Source organism: Anguilla anguilla, chromosome 10 (assembly GCF_013347855.1).
Source record: "Anguilla anguilla isolate fAngAng1 chromosome 10, fAngAng1.pri, whole genome shotgun sequence".
Taxonomy (NCBI): Eukaryota; Metazoa; Chordata; class Actinopteri; order Anguilliformes; family Anguillidae; genus Anguilla; species Anguilla anguilla.
The window spans coordinates 12,165,651-12,184,912 of record NC_049210.1 but is presented as its reverse complement, the minus strand read 5'-3'; the positions used below and the strand labels follow the sequence as shown (position 1 = coordinate 12,184,912).

Genomic DNA, 19,262 nt, shown 5'->3' with positions numbered 1-19,262 from the left:
ATTACATTTTGCGGGTGTTCTGCACATGAAAATTTTTTGGGGGATTGTTGGACATGGTATCTTAAGTTTTGCCCTCTTTATTTTTAAGCAGCTTTGACCGTCATAATCAACAGATTTCTTTTGCGGCTGAGAAAGGGTATTTACCAAAATTACTTTATGCTTGGTAACATTTCTTCCTGTTTCTTTAAAAAAAAAACTGCCAATTTGTAAACCACTTCTGTTTGATGACTGCAGTTTACAGATTGACATTGCTCAGATTTGTAGATGGTTGAATACACAGTGGTTTCCAACTAAAACATTTTGGAAATGCACTTTTGTATTGTGCACATTCACATTAAATCTGACCAGGTGGATTGAACCCCAGGTTAAGTGCTCTTGCAGAAGGGTTGTTGGATGGAGTGTTTTAACACTGTCTTCCTGCAGCATTGCCTGCCTTTGGCCTGACCAACCCTTGATCTGTTTTCTTACTGGCATTACAGTTTGATAATTCAATTGGACTGGTTTTCATTGGGGAAGTCGTAGGTGCCAATACGCATTCTGTCTCTGACGCCACCCCCGCTCCCCTTACCTTTGGGCATCAGGGTTCAGGCGAAGCCCCATCCTACCCCCCCCCCCCCCCCCCCCCCCCCCCCCCCCCTCCCCCCTTCACCCCTTTCAGTGTGATGGAGTGCATGGGCAGTGGCAGGCCCACTCGGTCCAAACTGAAACGCCTCTGCTCCAGCTGTGGTTGGGCCCTATGGGACGCTGGCATCGGTAGCTCCCTTGTCCAGTCCATGTTCTGGAGAGCAACAGTCCACTAGGGACATTTTACTTTGTTTTATTAGTTTTGGTTTTTGTTTTCATGGCATTTTGAGCCTCTTGTTTTCTTTAGTAATGGTTTCAGTTAAGTATGTGAGGAAACGTAAGCCCAGAGATCAATACTTGAACAATTCCCACTTAGACACAACCGGCAAATGCAACCAAGCTCACTTGCAACTCTCCAACTTGGACTAACTTTGCGGCCTCTGCACAGTTTTCAGAGGATCCAATGACCAGGGTTCTTGTTGAACACAGCGCAGTGGTGGTATTTTGAACGATTGCCTTGTTCATGGCCAGGGAGAAGTATTAATTAGATAATCAAATACATTTCTACAAAACCCTCTACAGGATGCACTTTTTTCTGTTAATGATACTTTTTTTTTTTTTTTGAGGGTTCCTTGGGGAAAAAAGGGCCCTTAAACTTTGGGTGATCTATGTTTCAATAAATATACAGGTGTTTTAACAAGTTCACTGTAATCTTCTGTTTGCCGTTTGGCACCCAAAAAATAAATGAATAAAGATGAATACAGCACTGAACTACTGAATAAAAAGGAAATTATATAATGGGTCTGAGTGTTGTCTTTCAGGTGTTATCTTGGCTTGCACTCGCGTTTGTGTCATTGTCTTTAGTTTTGCAACGTTATGTGTCCTTTAAGTTTTTTAATGATTCTCATGTTCATTGAAGCTAGCAAATTTAATTAGTATTGATTGATAAATGTTGGTTTCAAATGATGCGTTATGCTATTAACGATAGTTACATTTTGTGCAGCGTACTGCATACATGCATGCCACATCAAATTACTACGTGTCCCCTGTGTCTACTGACGTCATCTCGGCTCAGGTGGGGCCATATATGGCGGACGCGGTTGCGCGCACGTCCAAATCTGTGAGAGTGCGCGTCACGTTGGTAAACGCGAACGACTCTCACTGACAACATGTCCGTCGCTGCTGCTGCTGCACAGCAAAACAACAACGAAGAACCAGGGCTAAACGGTAAGCGACGTCGGCATTTTTGTATTAAATAAGCTAGAACAAGTGCTTTCGTATATATTTTAGATGTATATGTGGCTATTTTTAATGACGAATATTGGTAACCAATAAATTCCGTTTTGCTTGGCTCAGTGGACGGAATTTCCTCTGGTTTTAGACGGGAGGGGCTGGGGCGGCCTTTTAATGTTACGTAGTTAAAGTTTGAACAGTATGACAGCAGAGCACCAATTGATTTGCTCGGCGTAGAAGAGGGCGTGCAATAGATTCTCTAATTCGCGTATTATTTCTTGATTGACTGAAGCAAAGCCAACCGCAACTCGGCAAAATGTGTTCTTATACAGCATTGGGGGAGGCGGGGCCATGGAACATGTTGATGCCAAAACAAGGCGAGAAGAGGAACTAGAAAAATGGTGGCGGGGGCGGGGTGTCTGCAAACATGTCCGAAATGTTATCTTTTTTTTTTATCATGGTAACGGTTTACAATGTGCGTGATATTTAAATGCGCGCAATCAGTTCCCGCAATTAAGTCTAACTGCATGGAATTCAAGCAACAAAATTGTTTGTTGCCAAACGTGCAGGGGACTCTGCAGTTAGCCATCTAGCTAACCCTTTGTTTAGTCCATGATGGAATCCATGTTTTATGTTCAACAACTTCTTACATAACTTGGCTAACGCAATACACGCTATTATTATGACCGTTATTCGGAATGATTATGGTTTCGATAAAATGCAAATGTGGCTAAGCAGATGTTTTTGTTTTTCTTTGCTAAACAAAGAAGGCTAAGCTGTCTGGGAGAAAGAGAAGTGAACAAACAAAGGCCCTTGAAATTTGGAAGAGAGTGTGTGTGTTGGGGGGTGTCTATTGTGGGGTAAGGTAGACCGCTGATCCTTTAGTTTACCAAGTAATTGGCTCATTTGCGTTTCTCTTGAGAAAATATTCGTCATGTGATAAAATCAGAGCTCTAGTTGTCTTTTCGAGCTTCAGAGTATGTTCTCCAGCCATGAAAAGCATTGGCAGTGCTGGCTGTTGTCAGGCACCACTGAAAATTTGGTTTGTTGGCTCTTGGCTAACATTTGATCAGTCAGGCATGGTTTGTCTGACATCACATTTATTTGAAGGCACCAGCCCCCTCTGGTGCCTGTAATAATTGGCACCTATCTCCTGGTCTTTCTAGGGAGGTCAGTCTGTCTAAGGACATTTGGTTGAACTAGTGTGAGCTCGGAACTACATAGGGTCAACAACAACTAGATCAGGCTGCACTCCAAACTAGCTGTCCTAGAAGTGGTAAGCAAGGAGCCTCTGTTTCACATGACACAATGCCCACTGCATATTTAGAAGTGATACAGGCAAATGCAGAACGTGTGGAAATTGGGGCTGGGAAGGATACTATACAGTCACCCGACTGTAGGTCTGTCAGGCTGGGATTAATCCTCCATGACTATTACGTAAGGAAAATAATTCTTGCTCAGGATTGCTGAGTAATGGAATATATATGGTGATAGTTTCTTTTTGTGTGAAGTAATCGTAGACTGTGTTTAGGAAATAGTGACCATGAGTGAATTTGCTGCATTTAAAATGACCCTTAACTACTTCTGAACAGAATGTTCTTTGTCTGTTTTTTTCCCCCTTTGGTCTTCTTGGCCAGTAGACTAGATACCCAGAAACATGCTGGCCTGTGTTATGAAACAATTCCTAAGGTGTCTTCATACTGAAGTCAGATATAGGACCAAGCTTCTAATCCAAACTTGAACCAAAACTACTACATCCAGTGGTTTGTCTGTGCTGTAAGTCTAAGGGGCAGTCTGAGAGTGCTCAGGGGTGCAGTGTCTTTTTTTTAATGATGTGTGTGACTGAAATGATGCTTTCAGCCTGATGACAGAATGAAGTTTATGCAGCCGCCATGTTATTTTCATGGCTAACGGCAGAATTGTATTGGATAAAGCAATTCTCCATGTTTTTATTCCATTCAATGATGCGGACTGGGAATCAAAGGTCTGTTTTGTTTAGTCTTAATAGTGAGGACTCCTCAGAGAAGTTTATTTCATTTTGCTTGCTCAGTGGGATTAGCCTAGTTCCAGTTCGAGCCTGCTGCATCATGTAGGCTTGTAATGGGAAATGTTGTGGAAGAAGCTCCCATTTAGGTCAATATTGTGATAAAGCTCACACTTAGGTCAATATTGTGATAAAGCACCCACTTAGGTCCCAGTTTGTTGCCTTTCCTAAGGAATTTACACGTTTCATAACATTTTGTGCAGTGGGTGTAGTTTTTACCATTGTGACTGCACGGATTATACATTAAATAGTTTTTTCATGATGATGTGATAGATACCTCTTAAACTCATCCATTTGTTTTAGGCTATGTACTTCTAGACAGCCACCGCTGTGACAATTGTTGTACTACATTAGTAACATATTCAACTAGTCTGTTGCATTTAATACTGATAAACAGTAACCCTCAAAGAAGCTTATTGAGCGTGGGCTAGCTTAAATTTACTTTTGATGCTACGTTTCTTCCTTTACGCGAAGACATTGAAAAGCAGCTTCTTGTTTACTGTATGGATATATCCTACATTTTGGACATTGGCCATCCAAACTGCATATGTGCACATTTCTAGAAATCTCTTCTGTGGCCATTAGGCTATCTGAGGTTTTCACCCTGCTGCTGACAACCATTGCCCCCTCCATGAAAAGCTTGCGGAATGCTCAGCTCAAGCGGTGTCATGGCAACTCTTTTATGACCGAGCAAAGACAAAGGGCGCTGTCGCTGTCGCAGAGCGTCTGCTGAAAAGCAGGGTGGGGGTGATGCAGCAGCCACTGGCTAATCTGCTGGCTAAGGCTGGACATTAAAACAGGGCTGTGGATTCATGCTTGGCCAGTGAAACCATTCAGGCACTCATGTACCAGGTTCATTTACTTACTCAGAAATGTGCTGCCATTTTGTATCACTAAAGGTATCCTACCTTTGTTTTCTCTTGTTGCTGTGTCATTTTAGTTTTATTCATATTACATTATTGAACTGTTTTCTCCAATATGAATTACAATAGGCTTTAGGCCTGACTCCCTCCTTCCCTTTTTCTGATTGGTTGCCTTTCCCTAACAATTAACACTTCAGACCAAAACCAGAATCTTTTTTTCTTAGGGAACATTAGAGTGTTTATTTTGTGGAAAACACTTCTTAAATATTAAGGACAACTGAAGATATGTAACGTACAGACCAATGCTTAACAGTTGAAGTAGGCCTATGTAACACTGAGATTACATTAAAATGTTCAATATTTTTAAATTTTGTTATCTGAAGGATGGCCTGACAAAGCTAGGGTGGCTTTCTCTTTGGGAAATGTGGACCCACTAAGAAGCAAAATGTAGGCCAATTGGCTAGTCTTCAAAATTAGAGTGGCAGGCGTTCCAGCCACCTTTCTGCCATGCACATTTTTTAAAAAAGCCCTGCGGTAGAGTATGCTGCATCACATCTGATAGGCTCTTCCTGTGTCTGCCAACACAAATGTGCTATTAGAGTCAGGCTGAACACAAACACAGGCCATAAATCTGAGCTTTATGGTGCTTTCAGTACAGGCACAGCCCACATAAAACCCTCTTTCCTGGAGTAAAGCTATTTCCGTCCCCCTCTATCTGTCTATGCATTTATCCATTTATCTATCTATTAATCTATCTGTCTGTTGGTGTTAATCTTGGTCCAGGTGTAAGGAGGTGAGAATTGATTGAAAGTAAATGCATTTTTGGGGAGTCAGCCAAGGGACACCTCAGCATCCAGTAAATCTGGCGCGACTCACCGTTTGCGTTTGGGCCGTTCCTCTGCTCGCGTTCCGCAGGCTCCTGGGTGGAACTGGAAATGAACGGCAACACGGGGCCCCCCTCCCTGCCAGCGGCACTCGCCGGCGCGCCCCCCTCCGGCCCCAGCAACGGGAACGAGGGCGAGGGACAGGCCCCGCCCGCTCTGGCCGCCGTGCCGGAGGAGGAGGAGGAGGACGCCGTGACGGGCAGCCTGGAGCACGTGCCCTCCTCGTCCTCCATCCACAACGGGGACATGGAGAAGATCCTGCTGGACGCCCAGCACGAGTCCAGCCAGAGCAGCTCCTCCTGCGACAGGTCAGAGACGGGGGCCGCACGGGACGTGCGAGGGAGGGAGACATGAGAGAGGGGGGGAGAGAGATGGGAGAAAAGAGGGGAAAAGTACTGAGGGGCATACTGACAATGGTGATTTTTGGGTGGAACTGCTGGTTGCTGTTTATTACCTGTTATCAGTAATTGTGTTAGAAAGCTAAACTAAGGCTTATCAGTCTTGAAACCGTCACTTTTTTTGTCCTTCATTTGCACTAACTATCTGGCCTCCATTTAGAAACTTTCCATAAATAAAGGGGCTCTAACGACAGACCACCCCCTCATCCTGGTTTCTTGGCGTGAAGCCTTATTTATGAAAGTGCTGGTCGGGTTGAGGATGTCACTGTGTTTATTGACCCAACCCAGTGCATCTGCAGCAGTGAAGTCAGATATGACCTAGATCCACATACTTGCAACATAAGGCAGACTGATAAGATATCAGCCAGGACTAAATCACACATTTATTGAAGAAAAAAAAAATTTTGTGAATATAATTTGAATGTGGGGATGCGACTGTATATTGGATTATTCTAATATCACCATCATCACAAATCAATAACATGATCCTTCTAAGGCTGTTAATCATGTCTACATAGAATAAGAATTTAATGGAGTGCTTAAAATTGGGTGTGGCTTTTTATTTGAAAGACAGTATATGAGTATCAACACTTTAAAAGATATGTGTATTGATTCTCATCCAATGGTTTATTTTGTAGGTAAGACAAGCTCCCAATTAAATGGAGGCATATGGCATCAACTTAAATCTCACAGTCAGTAGGAGATGCATTAGTTGGATCAAACTGCATTAGCCTGGACTGTCTGATATCTCTACACTGCATCATCTTACAGTAGTCACGCAAGTTTTGGTTGCCATGGTTTCTGGCAAATGGAATTTTAACATTTTTCTTAAAAAGGAGAAAATAGTGTTGGGTGCTGTTCACAAAATGGTTCATTTTCAGATGGCACCTGGTCACTGAGCTTTCCCACACCACAGTGAGTCAAAAACATAAGTGACCACTCTCAGTGTGCATTTAATTGCTTTATCTTGCTTACCTGAATCCCAAGGGGTTTGACCACAGAATATGTTTAAACCACCATAGTTTTTGGGGCTTAGATATATCTACCTATTGTCTTCATCATATGAATGTCTGTCTTCTTCTTTCTTTCAGCACCTCAGAATTAAAAATTACTGTGTGGTTATTTTATATTACATTACATTACATTTATTTGGCAGACGCTTTTATCCAAAGCGACGTACAAAAGTGCATTTCATGGTCATAGACAACTACTAAACACAGGGTTCAGTAAGATACAATACTTATTTTGTACAGCTATTTCTAGCCAAGAACACAGTTTAGTTCACACAGTGAACACTATTCAGTCCTAACCTCTGCAAAGCCAACTAGGCAGAAGAATAAGCTACAGTATTAGGACAAATACAAATTACCAAAAAGTGCTGGGATGGGGCAACATGCAACAAGTGTCATGAAAAAGGGGGGGGGGGGGGATTTAGAGTGAAATATACAGCGTGGTGGTGGTTAGTCTAGGTATAGTCTGAAGAGATGAGTCTTCAGGCCACGGCGGAAGATGGGTAGTGAGGGGGCGGTTCGGAGAGGGACGTGCCCTCTTCATCTTCCATTATAGTGTGTACTTGTCTTTAAAACACTTTGAAATTGTTGATGAAAAGTTTCATATAAAATGCCTTCTTACAGTTATTATGTGCACTTTAAGTGAATGCTTGCTTGTTTTTGGAGTCCCAGCACTTGAGTGATGTTCCTCTTTCTGTATTTCCACACGCCATTTCTGCAGTCCTCCCAGACCTCACAGTCCTGACCAGGACGAGGGTCAGATCACCTTCGACGTGGAGATGCCCAGCAGGAGAGAGAGTCAGGTACACCGTCGCACCACTAGCAGCCTCCGCCTTCCAAAGCAACCGTGTTTCTGTTCATCTGAACGCGCTTTTCCCTCCCCCGCGCGCAGTCGGAAGAGGAGGGCCCGGAGAAGGAGCGCGATGAGGACATCCTCATGAGCAAGGGCACAGACTGGGTGGCTGACTGGTCCAGCCGACCGGAGAACATTCCCCCCAAGTGAGTCCTGGTGCCTCGCCAAGCCACAAGTCCTTTCTGGAAGGGGCGTCATGGAGTGGGGGGAGGAGGGGAGTACACCAGAATACATTCATGTCTCAAGTTTATAAACTGCCTTTGGCGGGTTGTGCTGAAAGGTCAAACCTCGCTGCTTTAGTTTTGTTCTTGTTGTGTCACATTGTATTACAAGTTTAGTTAGGAAAAATAGTTTTGTGTGCCTTTTGGATTCTAGAGAATATATCCAGGAAGCATATTTTCGGTCTTTTTTGGGACTGACGATTTTTGGGTCATCAGGGAGTTCCACTTCCGGCACCCCCGGCGCTCGGTGACGCTCAGCATGAGGAAGACGGGTGCCATGAAGAAAGGGGGCGTGTTCTCCGCCGAATTCCTCAAAGTGTTTATCCCCTCACTGCTCCTGTCTCACATCCTAGCGCTCGGACTGGGGTGAGAGCCCCGGAAGAATAGCACGCTCACTCACACACATGCACACACACACAGGCAGCTGTGCAAGGACAAACACATACCCATACTCGCTCACACACACACACACACACACACACACACACACACAGGCAGCTGTGCAAGGACAAACACATACCCATACTCGCTCACACACTCACACACACACACACACACACAGGCAGCTGTGCAAGGACAAACACATACCCATACTCGCTCACACACACACACACACACACACACACAGGCAGCTGTGCAAGGACAAACACATACCCATACTCGCTCACACACACACACACACACACACACACAGGCAGCTGTGTAAGGACAAACACATACCCATACTCGCTCACACACTCACACACACACACACACACACAGGCAGCTGTGCAAGGACAAACACATACCCATACTCGCTCACACACGCACACACACACACACATAGGCAGGCAGCTATGAAAGGACACACACACACACACAGAGGCAGCTATGCAAGGACAAACGTATCCATAGTCACACACACTCACACATGCTCATACACACTCTCCCTCTTACACACAAGCAGCTATGCAAGAACACAGACACGCACGCTCACAGGTTAGGATTTACAATGTTGTTCTTGCCCTACAGTGTGTACACATACACGTGGGTCTGTAGTTCAGGTGTAGGTCAGCAGAGGGCATCTGAGAGCCTCAGAGCCGAGTCTCTGTGGAGAACCCCGCCCTGTCTGGCTCTCACTGCAGCTGCTTTCATACAGACATGCAACACCTGCTGTCCATGGCCTTAATCCCGCACACAACAGATAAACACCCTTTGACACCCATTCAGCCTGAACATAATCTCATTATCTCTGCCTGATCTATTAGAATTTCCTTATTAAATAACATGTTTTACGGACAACGGTCAAAATAGTCTACCCAACTACATAACCACATCCAACACGTACACATTGTGATAACTAAACACACACATCCTGTATAATTCAGGGTTTAAAAATATTGTATGCAGTGTTCAATGTATTTTTCCCTTACTGTAATTTTCCTCTCTTTTCAGGGTCTATATTGGGAAAAGACTGACCACACCCTCCACCAGTTCTTTCTAATCGCGAATGACAAAGTGCCTGGGATCGATCGAGTCGTGTTGAGACGTCACCATTTGTATGATGAATGCTGTCTCTCCTTCTCCCCCTCCCCTCCTTTATGTTTTTCTCTCTTTGCACCTTCAGTCTTCCTCTCTTCTCCTTCTCGTTTCTTAAAAGCTCATTCTCTTTTCAAAGCCTGATCAGTCTTTCCCCATCCTTCTGCATCAAGTTTGGGGGAAACGCACCAAGGAAAGAAGCTGGGGTGGGGACAGAGCCACCAGTCCTCCACCCGCACCTCCTTTTTCATCCCCCTTTCTTCCTCTCTTTCCCTGATCCTCTCATTCGTTCACACGTCTTGGGTTTGCGTGCCCGTCAATGAGATGTTACGTTTTTTGCTTTTGCTTGGTTTCGTTGTGATCACGGGCTGGTCTTCAGCTGTAGTTTTATTAATGAAGCACCTCCGTCAGGAGAACTTTGTCACTGCTACTCTGAAACTGGACAGGAGAGTATCCCCTTCCAACTGCCACACCGTTCCTGCCAGCACCATAACAGGAGTCACGTCGTTTATCAGGAACAGGCTGTACCAGGAAGTAGTAGACTCGTAGGGTCAATTCAGGGTGTCTGCAGTGGGGGGGGGGGGGGGGGGATGGAAGGTTGGAGTTTGAGTTGTGGGATAAGACGTTAGTCATTTTCTAGGGTTTCTATAGGAACAAAGGTAAGACAGGCATATTGTATGAAGGCATGGGGCCATGTGTAGAAGAGCTACATCTGAAGCAGAACCATTTTCTGAACTGAAGTTTACTAGATTCGTCATTTTCTTTACCATTTAAGGAATTTCATCATGGGTCTTTGAAGGATACTAACACCTCAGCTTTACTCAGCTTATCAAATGTGTGTGTATGTGTGTGTGTGTGTGGGGCGGGGAGGGTGCATCAGCTTAGTCATGTGGCAATATTGTGGATAAGTACATTTAATTGATGTGTTCACATTATTTTGAGGGTGGTAGGCAGCCCAATGGTGTTGTGCTGAGACTGGAAGCTGGAGTTGTCTATAAACCAATAAACAGACTCCATTACATAAACAGACCTATTATGGGTAAAATCCCCTGCTAAACATGAGCAAGCTGTTAAATGATTATGATTATTACAGTAATTATTACATAATTGTCATTCACATTATTGTAATGATGCTTCCTAGCCTGATTTATTACCTCAACAAATCTTCTATTCTGTGACATGCTGTAATTGACAGCCAAGGAGCGAAGACTGTTCCCCACAGGAAGTGGATAAAGCCTTGCTTCCTGTAACCGCCTCCTGACTATGAACAGGAATAAAGCATAGGTGATGTCACCGAGGGAACTGGCCCTTAATTAAGGTCAGCGGATGGATGCTGTGATGTTCCGGGTGTAGTTTGGGTGGAGTGGCGGGGAAAGCTGGTCAGCAGCAGCCAGTGGGATCTGTGTTGAAGTGCGAGGTGAGCTATTACGGAAAGGAAGGGGCAGAACCCGCGACTGAATGATCCTAACAGACATGGGTCACGTATGTATTTGTTTTGGATTCAAATACTTTTCCACGCTTTACTGATCTTCTCTGGTGTATTGGAACCAATGGAATACTCTCAAAAAGTGCAAGACCTGCCTTCTGGTCATATTGGCAGGCTCAATTACACTAGGCAAGATCAATAGAGCACAGAAAAGTATTTGAATCCAAAACAAATATGTATTTGACCCAGGTCTGATTCCTAACCCTGTATGCTGCAGTCTGCACCATTTGTGATGCCTAGACTTTCATGTCATTTACTGGATTTCTGAATTAATTGATTCAGACTGCTTTGTTCTTTGATTTAGTGTTGGTTCTCTTGGAGATTCATGCTTCAAAGCACATGAATATGTATTTAAGCATAGCAAGTGTCTCAGTGGTCTTTCTCAGATTAGAACAGCCCCATTTATTGTGATGTGTACTATGTTTGGTGCTTATCCTTGCTCAACCACCCTGCTGAATGGCTTTTCTCCACCTTTATGAGTTCCTGCTTTTGGGAGATCCCCACCTCTCTGTGAGTGATCAGTCTTGCCTTCCGGGTAACTGGCTTCTGCACTCTGTTCTGGAACGATAAGTTGGTACATATCACAGTTTTAGATTAAGCATGCATGGTCGCGTCCATAACAGTGCCAAAGGTTTTTGGTTGTTCTTTTGGTTTTACTTTTGGTTGGTACTTTTGTTGCTGCTGACCTTGAGCGCCCCTGAATCCTTTTAATTTACCAAAACCTACAACCTTATGTAGGTTTTGAATCCAGACAAAAAGTGTGAATCAGCCAAAGTGAGCTGGGGATTAGATATGTATGATACAACCTTTTTGTTTAATGCCCACTTATTTGCCATGACAATAATGCTAATTTGTATAATCTTTTGTTATATAAGGCCAATTATTTTTTAAGACGTATATTTTCTAGTTTGCTGCTTCTGTGTGGTGGCCAGGTACACCAAGGTACTAAGGCACAAAATAATTCCTGGTTTACCACTGTGTTGGTGCCATAGGAGTAAACAAGAACATACCAACCCTCACTTAGCATGCCAGCTGACTGAGAACTGTGAACTCTCCACCAAACTTGGTTTCCTTCTAGAGAAAATTTTTCACAACTCTTATCAAGCAGCCATTTCATCATCCCCACAGTTTTGTTTGTGCCTCAAGCTTTGTTTTACAGGATTCTGGCTCTCATTTCGCACATGCCACAGAGATGTTCCTGAGGATCAGAAGGACTTATAAAAAATATAACTGAACGCACAGAGACGGAGGTGTAGCTAACAGCAGAATAAACTAGTCAATCCCTGACTTCTAGGGAGATTTAAAAAAATGTTTTAAAAATATTGTTTTATTATTTTTTTGTTGTTGGTTTTCTGTTGGTTTTGTTTTTTTTTAATCATCATCATGCTTACTGGAAAGGACAAGAAAAGATGTGATACTGATTTGTACTGAGGGCAGGGCCCATGTGAAGCAAAGCACATGCAAATGTTTCTTTTGGATGATAATGGTAACCGTAATGTCAGTGCATAAGCTTTGTCCTTTGTTTTGTTTCTCTCCAATTGGAAAAAGCAAATTAAATTTCTCAAAAGCAACACCACGGTTGTGAAGGACACGTCTTTGCTTTGTTCTTTGTCTTTTGTTCAGCATCACGTCCATTCGTTTGTCTTTATGTTGATTTTTCAGAGGTACTGTATGTTACCAGGGACAAAGCTTTGAGAAGCGGGGAAGTAGACAGACACACACACAGACAGACACAAATATATTTCATGTTTATGTTTCCTATCTAACCTAATGTTCTACTGGACAAAGTGGCTCTGTTGTGGCTTATTTTGTGAAGAAGAATGTACCCTGGGAGGGGAATCGGAGGATGTGTGCATGCAGGAACAGTGTGTATAGAGTTGCTGTTTGTGGCAGCAGTGAGCCTATTGTCAAAGTGAATGCATGCATTTGGATGGGGGCTGTGGGTTGGGTGGGTGAAATAAATGGGAGGGAAGGGAGGGGGGGGGGGTGGTGGTTAAGTGGCGCTTGTGTCGATTTCAGAATGTTACCCATGCTTCCACCCTGTTTTTATGCATGGACCCTGTAGGGGATTGCATGGCTGGGGTTGGGGGGGGGGGGCATCTGTTTTGTAAGAAGTCTTGGCATGTATCCAATTCAGCTTTTTGATAAAACAAGTAGTTATAATTGGATTGGGAAGGGAGGTGGGGGTGGGGGGGGGGGGTGCTTTTGCAGAAAAGGCACCTTAATGGCATTAGATATGTTTTTTTGAGGTCTTGCCCCTCGTGTTCATGTGGCCTGCAAGCATAGTGCATAAGTCTTTTTCTTCACCATGGCGAGCAAAGATTGGGGCAGATGATCACCGTGCACTTCAGACTGTGGCCAAGTGTGTGAAGGTCAGTGTGTTCTGGGTGTTTGTGTTCTCTCTGGCAGGTCCATTCAGTCTTCTGCCACAGCTCAGTTTATTTGTTTGAGTGCGTGAGCTCAACAGTGTTTTTTTTTCCGTTTTTTTTTTTAGAGTACCACTGCTTACCAAATTACATTTTGTTTTTGTTCCAAAGCTGAGCCAACAGTAACAACGAACTCCCTTGAGTTTTATTCAGCTTGGCAAATTGCCTTAATTTGATCATTCCGAATATCTTTTCTTTTCTTTGATTGCTTTAGCATTTTTTTTTTCCAAACGACAGTGGGGGTTTTTTGTAATGTACAGACTTGTTTTACCTAATGACACAAGTTCTGGTGCATTCAACATCAATGCAATCGAGTAATTTGGATTTGCATTGATAGCACACCTCATACCTCAACGAGGAAATGCTCTGCATTCTTACCAGTCAGCCTTCAGATGCTACAGATACGTATAATCAAAAGCGTACAGGCGACAAAACAAAATGCGGTCTGATCTTTCTATTTATACGTGAAGTATGTTTTGCAGGGCATTCTGTGTCAGCAGTCTGTCACCGCCAGGAGCACATCTTGTCCCTAAACCATGTCCGGGGACCAGGCGTCTCTGGTCACTGAGTACACCTGTTGAGGCTGCAGGAGGGTTCTGGTACTGGGAACTGTGTAAAGAGAGATTGTTTGAATTCTGGCTCGGTGAATGAATCTCAATGAATGGGCCTCCCTGTGTGTACAGGACTATGAATCTCCCCTCTGTCTCACTGGGGAAATTTCAGATCTCTTCAGAGATCTCATCTAGCTTCGGGCACTTCTACTCAATATAGCAGGATTTACAGTACAAAGTTTATCTCTTACCGGTTTTGATGCTAGTTCTTTAGTTTTTTCTTTCTTTTTTTAAAAGAAAGCTGTGCGGTGAAATTCTCTGCAAAGGCGATGAATTGACTGAGCCAAAGTATACCCTTTTCTCTGTCTATGGCTGTCCTTTTGTAAAAATCTGTAATGAACCATCCAGCGTGTAAAAGTAGCACTTCTCATTTTGTGCCATTAAAAATAGTCTCTATATGAATGCTTGCATTTTTATGGAGTTTGTGTGTGTCTGAGAGAGAGAGAAAATGCTTGTATGAGCGGGTGTACATGTGAGTTATCTATTGCAATTTGCTGATGCAGAGATTATTCAAAGACCCATATAAATGTTCTTGCATTAGTGCTCAAGTGACACATATTTATCTCCAGTAATTAACCTGCCAGAAATTGTACTAATTCTTTGGAATAATTATTCATTATTCAGGATGTCGGGTTACCTCTTGCAGATAATTATAGGTGTTGGGGTGGTAATGTGCACATTAACCCACAAGTGCAGGGATCTTGCAGATTGGATCAGTGGTGAAAACCTGGCTCTTCTGCATCTGTCTCTCCAGGTCCCAAGAACCTCGGTAATTGAATATCATCTGCATCTCTTTACTTTCAGCGCATTTTTCTTTCCTTTATTACACGCTTATTCCATGCTTTATGGTAAGGTGATATCTTGTTTCCTCCTGATACAAGATGGGAGGAAATCTAAGTATGGTATTGATTACAAATGCTATTATGAGGTTGCAGTTTTTTCTGACTCAATGCTGTGATTGCACACTGTAGGATCTCAACGCTACAATCTCCAGTAGTCTCTCTTATAGATTGTGATTTAAAAGCCTCAGTTAATTCATTACTTTACAAAGCATGCTAATCCATGCCTGTGCAAGAAGGAATTGTAAGGTCTGCAAAATGCCTGACTTTGCTGGAGAGTGAATTATCTGTGCTATACTGCCTTCTTGTGGTGAATCTGAAGGCTGCAGGGTGGCGTCTCCTATTGGACGGAAAAATTAATGGAGATGGGTAAGCACTTATTTTTGAGTGATAGTCTGTGGGTGTGAATTCATGTGGAGCTGGGTGTGGACATGATTTTAAATCTCTGATGATTTATCGCTGTGTTGCCACACATTAAATAATGTGATAGTCAATAGGGATTGTGTGTGTGTGTGTGCGTGTGTGTGTGTGGGAGGATGTGCGAGTGTGTGCACATTTTCCAGTGTTCCTCTGTCTCTGTAACTGTTGTAGCACAGGTCAGACATAGATGAGGCAGAGCATGACAATCAATACTGATGCATTGTAGTCTATGTAGTTATGTGCACAGGTTCAGCTTTGACTACAAACTAAGGAGTGCCAGCATGCTATATCAAATACTCCACAATCTGCTGTGTCACGCACTGACATGAATTGATTGGCAGTGATAAGCACAATTGTATACAAGCTACAGATGAACTGAAAGTGGATGGATGTATGCTGTGGTTCAAACAATTGGGTGAATCTCCTTGTCGGAAATGGTGTGGGGGAGGGGTCAGCTCCTTTGGGGTGAACCAGAGAATGATGTACACTACATGACCAAAGTACGTCGACACCCCCTTCTAATTAGTAGGCTTAGCTAGTTCAGCCACAGCCATTGCTGACAGGTGAATAAAATTAAGCATACAGCCATGCAATCTCCATAGACAAGCATTGGTAGTAAGAATGGGTTGTACTGAAGAGCTCAGTGACTCAGCTCACCTTTCCAGCAAGTCAGTTTGTCAAATTTCTGCCCTGCCAGAGCCGCCCCGATCAATTCTTAAGTGCTATTATTGTAAAGTAGAAACGTAAAAGCATCACAAGCTCAGCTACAAGCGGTAGGCCACACAAACTCACAGAATCTGTCCTTGGTTGCAACAGTCACTATCGAGTTCCAGACTGCTTCTGGAACCAACGCCAGAACAAGAACTGTTCCTTGGGAGCTTCATGAAATGTGTTTCCATGGCCAAGCAGCTTCACACAAGCCTGAGATCACCATGTGCAATGTCAAGCGTTGGCTGGAGGGATGTAAAGCACACTGCCATTGGACTCAGGAGCAGTGGCAAGGCGTTCTCTGGAGTGATGAATCACTATCTGGCAGTCCGTCAAATGAATCTGGCTTTGGAAAAATGCATAGTGCCAACTGTAAAGTTTGGTGGAGGAGAAATTATGGTCTAGGGCTTTTAATGGTTTGGGCTCCACCCCTGTTCGAGTGCCAAAGGGGAGACCAACTTCATATTAATGTCCATGGTTTTTTAAATGTTCCACGAGCCCATATGGGTGTGCTGTTCAGGTGTCCACATACTTGTAGTGTACATGAAAAATCAGTTTTTACCCTCTGACACTGGAATATAGGGAATAAAAACCGTGGAAATGCTTTTGAGGAACATCAATTAGATAAACTGAGAGGGGAAATATTTCAAAACTATCCCCTCACCAATATTCAGAGAAAACCTGTCTACATCAAAGCCTTTCCTCTTTCTTGAAGTCTTTCTCCAAAACGCATTGAGTTTGTTGGAGCTGGGTGGCTGACATCACCGCTGCAGTCTATATTAACGGATCGTATGGTGAGTACTGGGTAATCAAATCACCTCTGTCCAAGAATCCCGCACTGATCGGCTAATGGGGTCTTGATGCGATTAGGGAAGGAAGGGTAAGATGTGAGTCATACTGTAATCCAGTGAGGAAGACACAAGTAGGAGCAATGTAAAGCTAATACAGCTCAGGCTCAATATGCCTGGAGTACAGTGGTGATCATGGTGATGCTTGCCCTCCTTTTATGCCTTCATTTCCGTAAATGAATAGTTTTTCACTATTCCATCACAGTGCATCACAATGCTTGCTTTAATGTAATCTCTCAGGTGATTTTCTGGACGTCAACCCATATTTGTTTTTTATGCCTAAAAATTCTGGTAAAGGGGAATGGCCACATTTAACTACAACACAAGCAAGCATGCTGTTTTATCTTCCATAAAACAGCATGCTTAATTTAGTTTTGTATATCTGGGGGGGAGACACATAGAAAATAACTGTTTTCTACGTGTTTATTTGTCATAAGGAAATTATACATTGTTCAGTTAAAATGTAATTGTTTGTCTATTAGCGTAACACTTACTTGTAGCAGTAAAGGTAAACAAATACATTATTTTAGCAGCATCCTTTACTATCATTTTGTTGCTGTGCCTCGCCTTGTGCGGGGGTGAATTTCTCCCTGAGGCAGCCAGCACAGTCACCACTCTGTAACCCATGGTAACATGACAAGCTGCACTGGGAGGAGCCAGGGCCCTGCCGCCCTACAATTGGCTGACAGCAGGTGTTCTGAGGTACTGTGGGCATGGGTGGGGGTCTAGGGGCGGTGTCCACTCCAAATAGAGTACTGCGGTTAGAGATCAGGAATTCTCATTTTGGTCAGCTTTCTTTTTTATTTTAAAATAATATTTGGTTTTAGATGTATGATAAAAAGTAGCAAAATAACGAGCCCCTTATGAGGAGAAAGGGTGCACGTGGACTATACTGGGTTTATGAATATGCAATAAGTGGTTTTGAGATCCATATTTGAATGCACAAAATAATGTGACTGAATACAGTAATTTGTGTTTAATTATATATTTTATTTATCCAGGTGTACATGTATCAGTAAATAAATTTATTGTCAGGAAGAAAAGAGGAGGTCAATTATTTTGACGGAGTTCCCAAGCAGCAATTAACATTTTAATTACTCATGAGTGCTCCCACAACAGTTGCTTACTTCAGCTGTTCAATGCCAGAGGTGTTGTTTTCTAAATTAATCTTAGTGTGCTTGGTCATGTGTTTTGTTCCAGCAGAAATGACAGACTATGATGTGAAATTTCATCCAGTATAAAAAGAGAGGTGCAAGAAATGTTGTGTTTGATGCAGCACCTATAGTGTAAAACTTTCACTGCTTTCATTTGGCCTCATGTCACCAAGTTCGCACGTGCGCACATGCAGGCATCCCGATCCATAGTCCCCTGTAGGGGGAAGGTGGTAGTCGAGAGAGGGGGAGGGTGGGGCTATTGTATGGCCATTATAACATCGTTGTTATGGAAACTGTGCCTTGGCTTCAGTATTCGAAGATCTATTTTAGCAAAGAGAAAAGACTGAGTATGGGGCGCAGAACCGACATGTAAAGTAGGCTATTCCACGGAACCTCTTGTGTCCTTCGCCAAAAACTCTCGCGTGCAGTTCTAAAATATTTTTATCCCAAACTCAAGCCCTAATTACTTCCCATATAATTATCATCGGGATTGTTTGTTTTGTTTTGTTAATCATTCGACACGGTATAGAAGGCATATTAAAAGGCTGATGAGACCAACTGCAAACGTTATTTGATATTGCAAATATAATTGTACGTTGCCAAAGCTGCTAGATGACTGTATGTCTGTAGCTTCATTGAACCATATATGTCGCCAGGAAATAATATGCTACGTTGAATCATGCTCACTGACGAAAAAAAGTTAAGATATGTGCGCGATTACAAGAACTGGGCGACCCAAATTCGTTCGGTCACGTGTGCGCGTAGTGCTGAAAGGATAGCGCCGAGAAAAGAGGAGATGACGATGCAAACGCTCAAACGTGGGACCTGTAGATTAAAACATACAGAGAACCTGCTGCTAGGATTCTGTTTCTCAACTTGTCGTACATAACCAATAAAGTCATTTTCCAAAGAAAAACTATACACAATTTACAGTACATTTAGCATAGCCTACAAGCATGCAATTACAAGCAAAATATATCTGGGCTTTACATGTCTTTATTGTGTTAAATAGACTATTGTGACATAAAGCTAGTTCTGTTAATACTTTTAAGTTTACACATTAAGCAGGTAATTCATTTATTAATCAATGTTTGATTTGCTGCAGTTGTTGTTAGCCTATTCTACAGATTAAGTGCCATTTTATCATAAAACAATGGCAATTCTCGCAAGAATCAGTGCGGA

At 43.1% G+C, this 19,262-nt stretch overlaps 1 protein-coding gene across 1 annotated transcript; it reads left to right on the top strand.

Moving 5' to 3' along the window:
* The first annotated feature begins 1,645 nt into the window (after positions 1-1,645).
* On the top strand, positions 1,646-12,665 carry bnip3la (BCL2 interacting protein 3 like a). The gene is made up of 6 exons (XM_035379124.1): positions 1,646-1,791; positions 5,620-5,896; positions 7,718-7,799; positions 7,889-7,995; positions 8,287-8,436; positions 9,505-12,665. Exons 1-6 carry the CDS (start codon positions 1,734-1,736, stop codon positions 9,551-9,553), a joined length of 723 nt encoding a protein of 240 aa, XP_035235015.1. The 5' UTR covers positions 1,646-1,733; the 3' UTR covers positions 9,554-12,665.
* Positions 12,666-19,262: the final 6,597 nt, after the last annotated feature.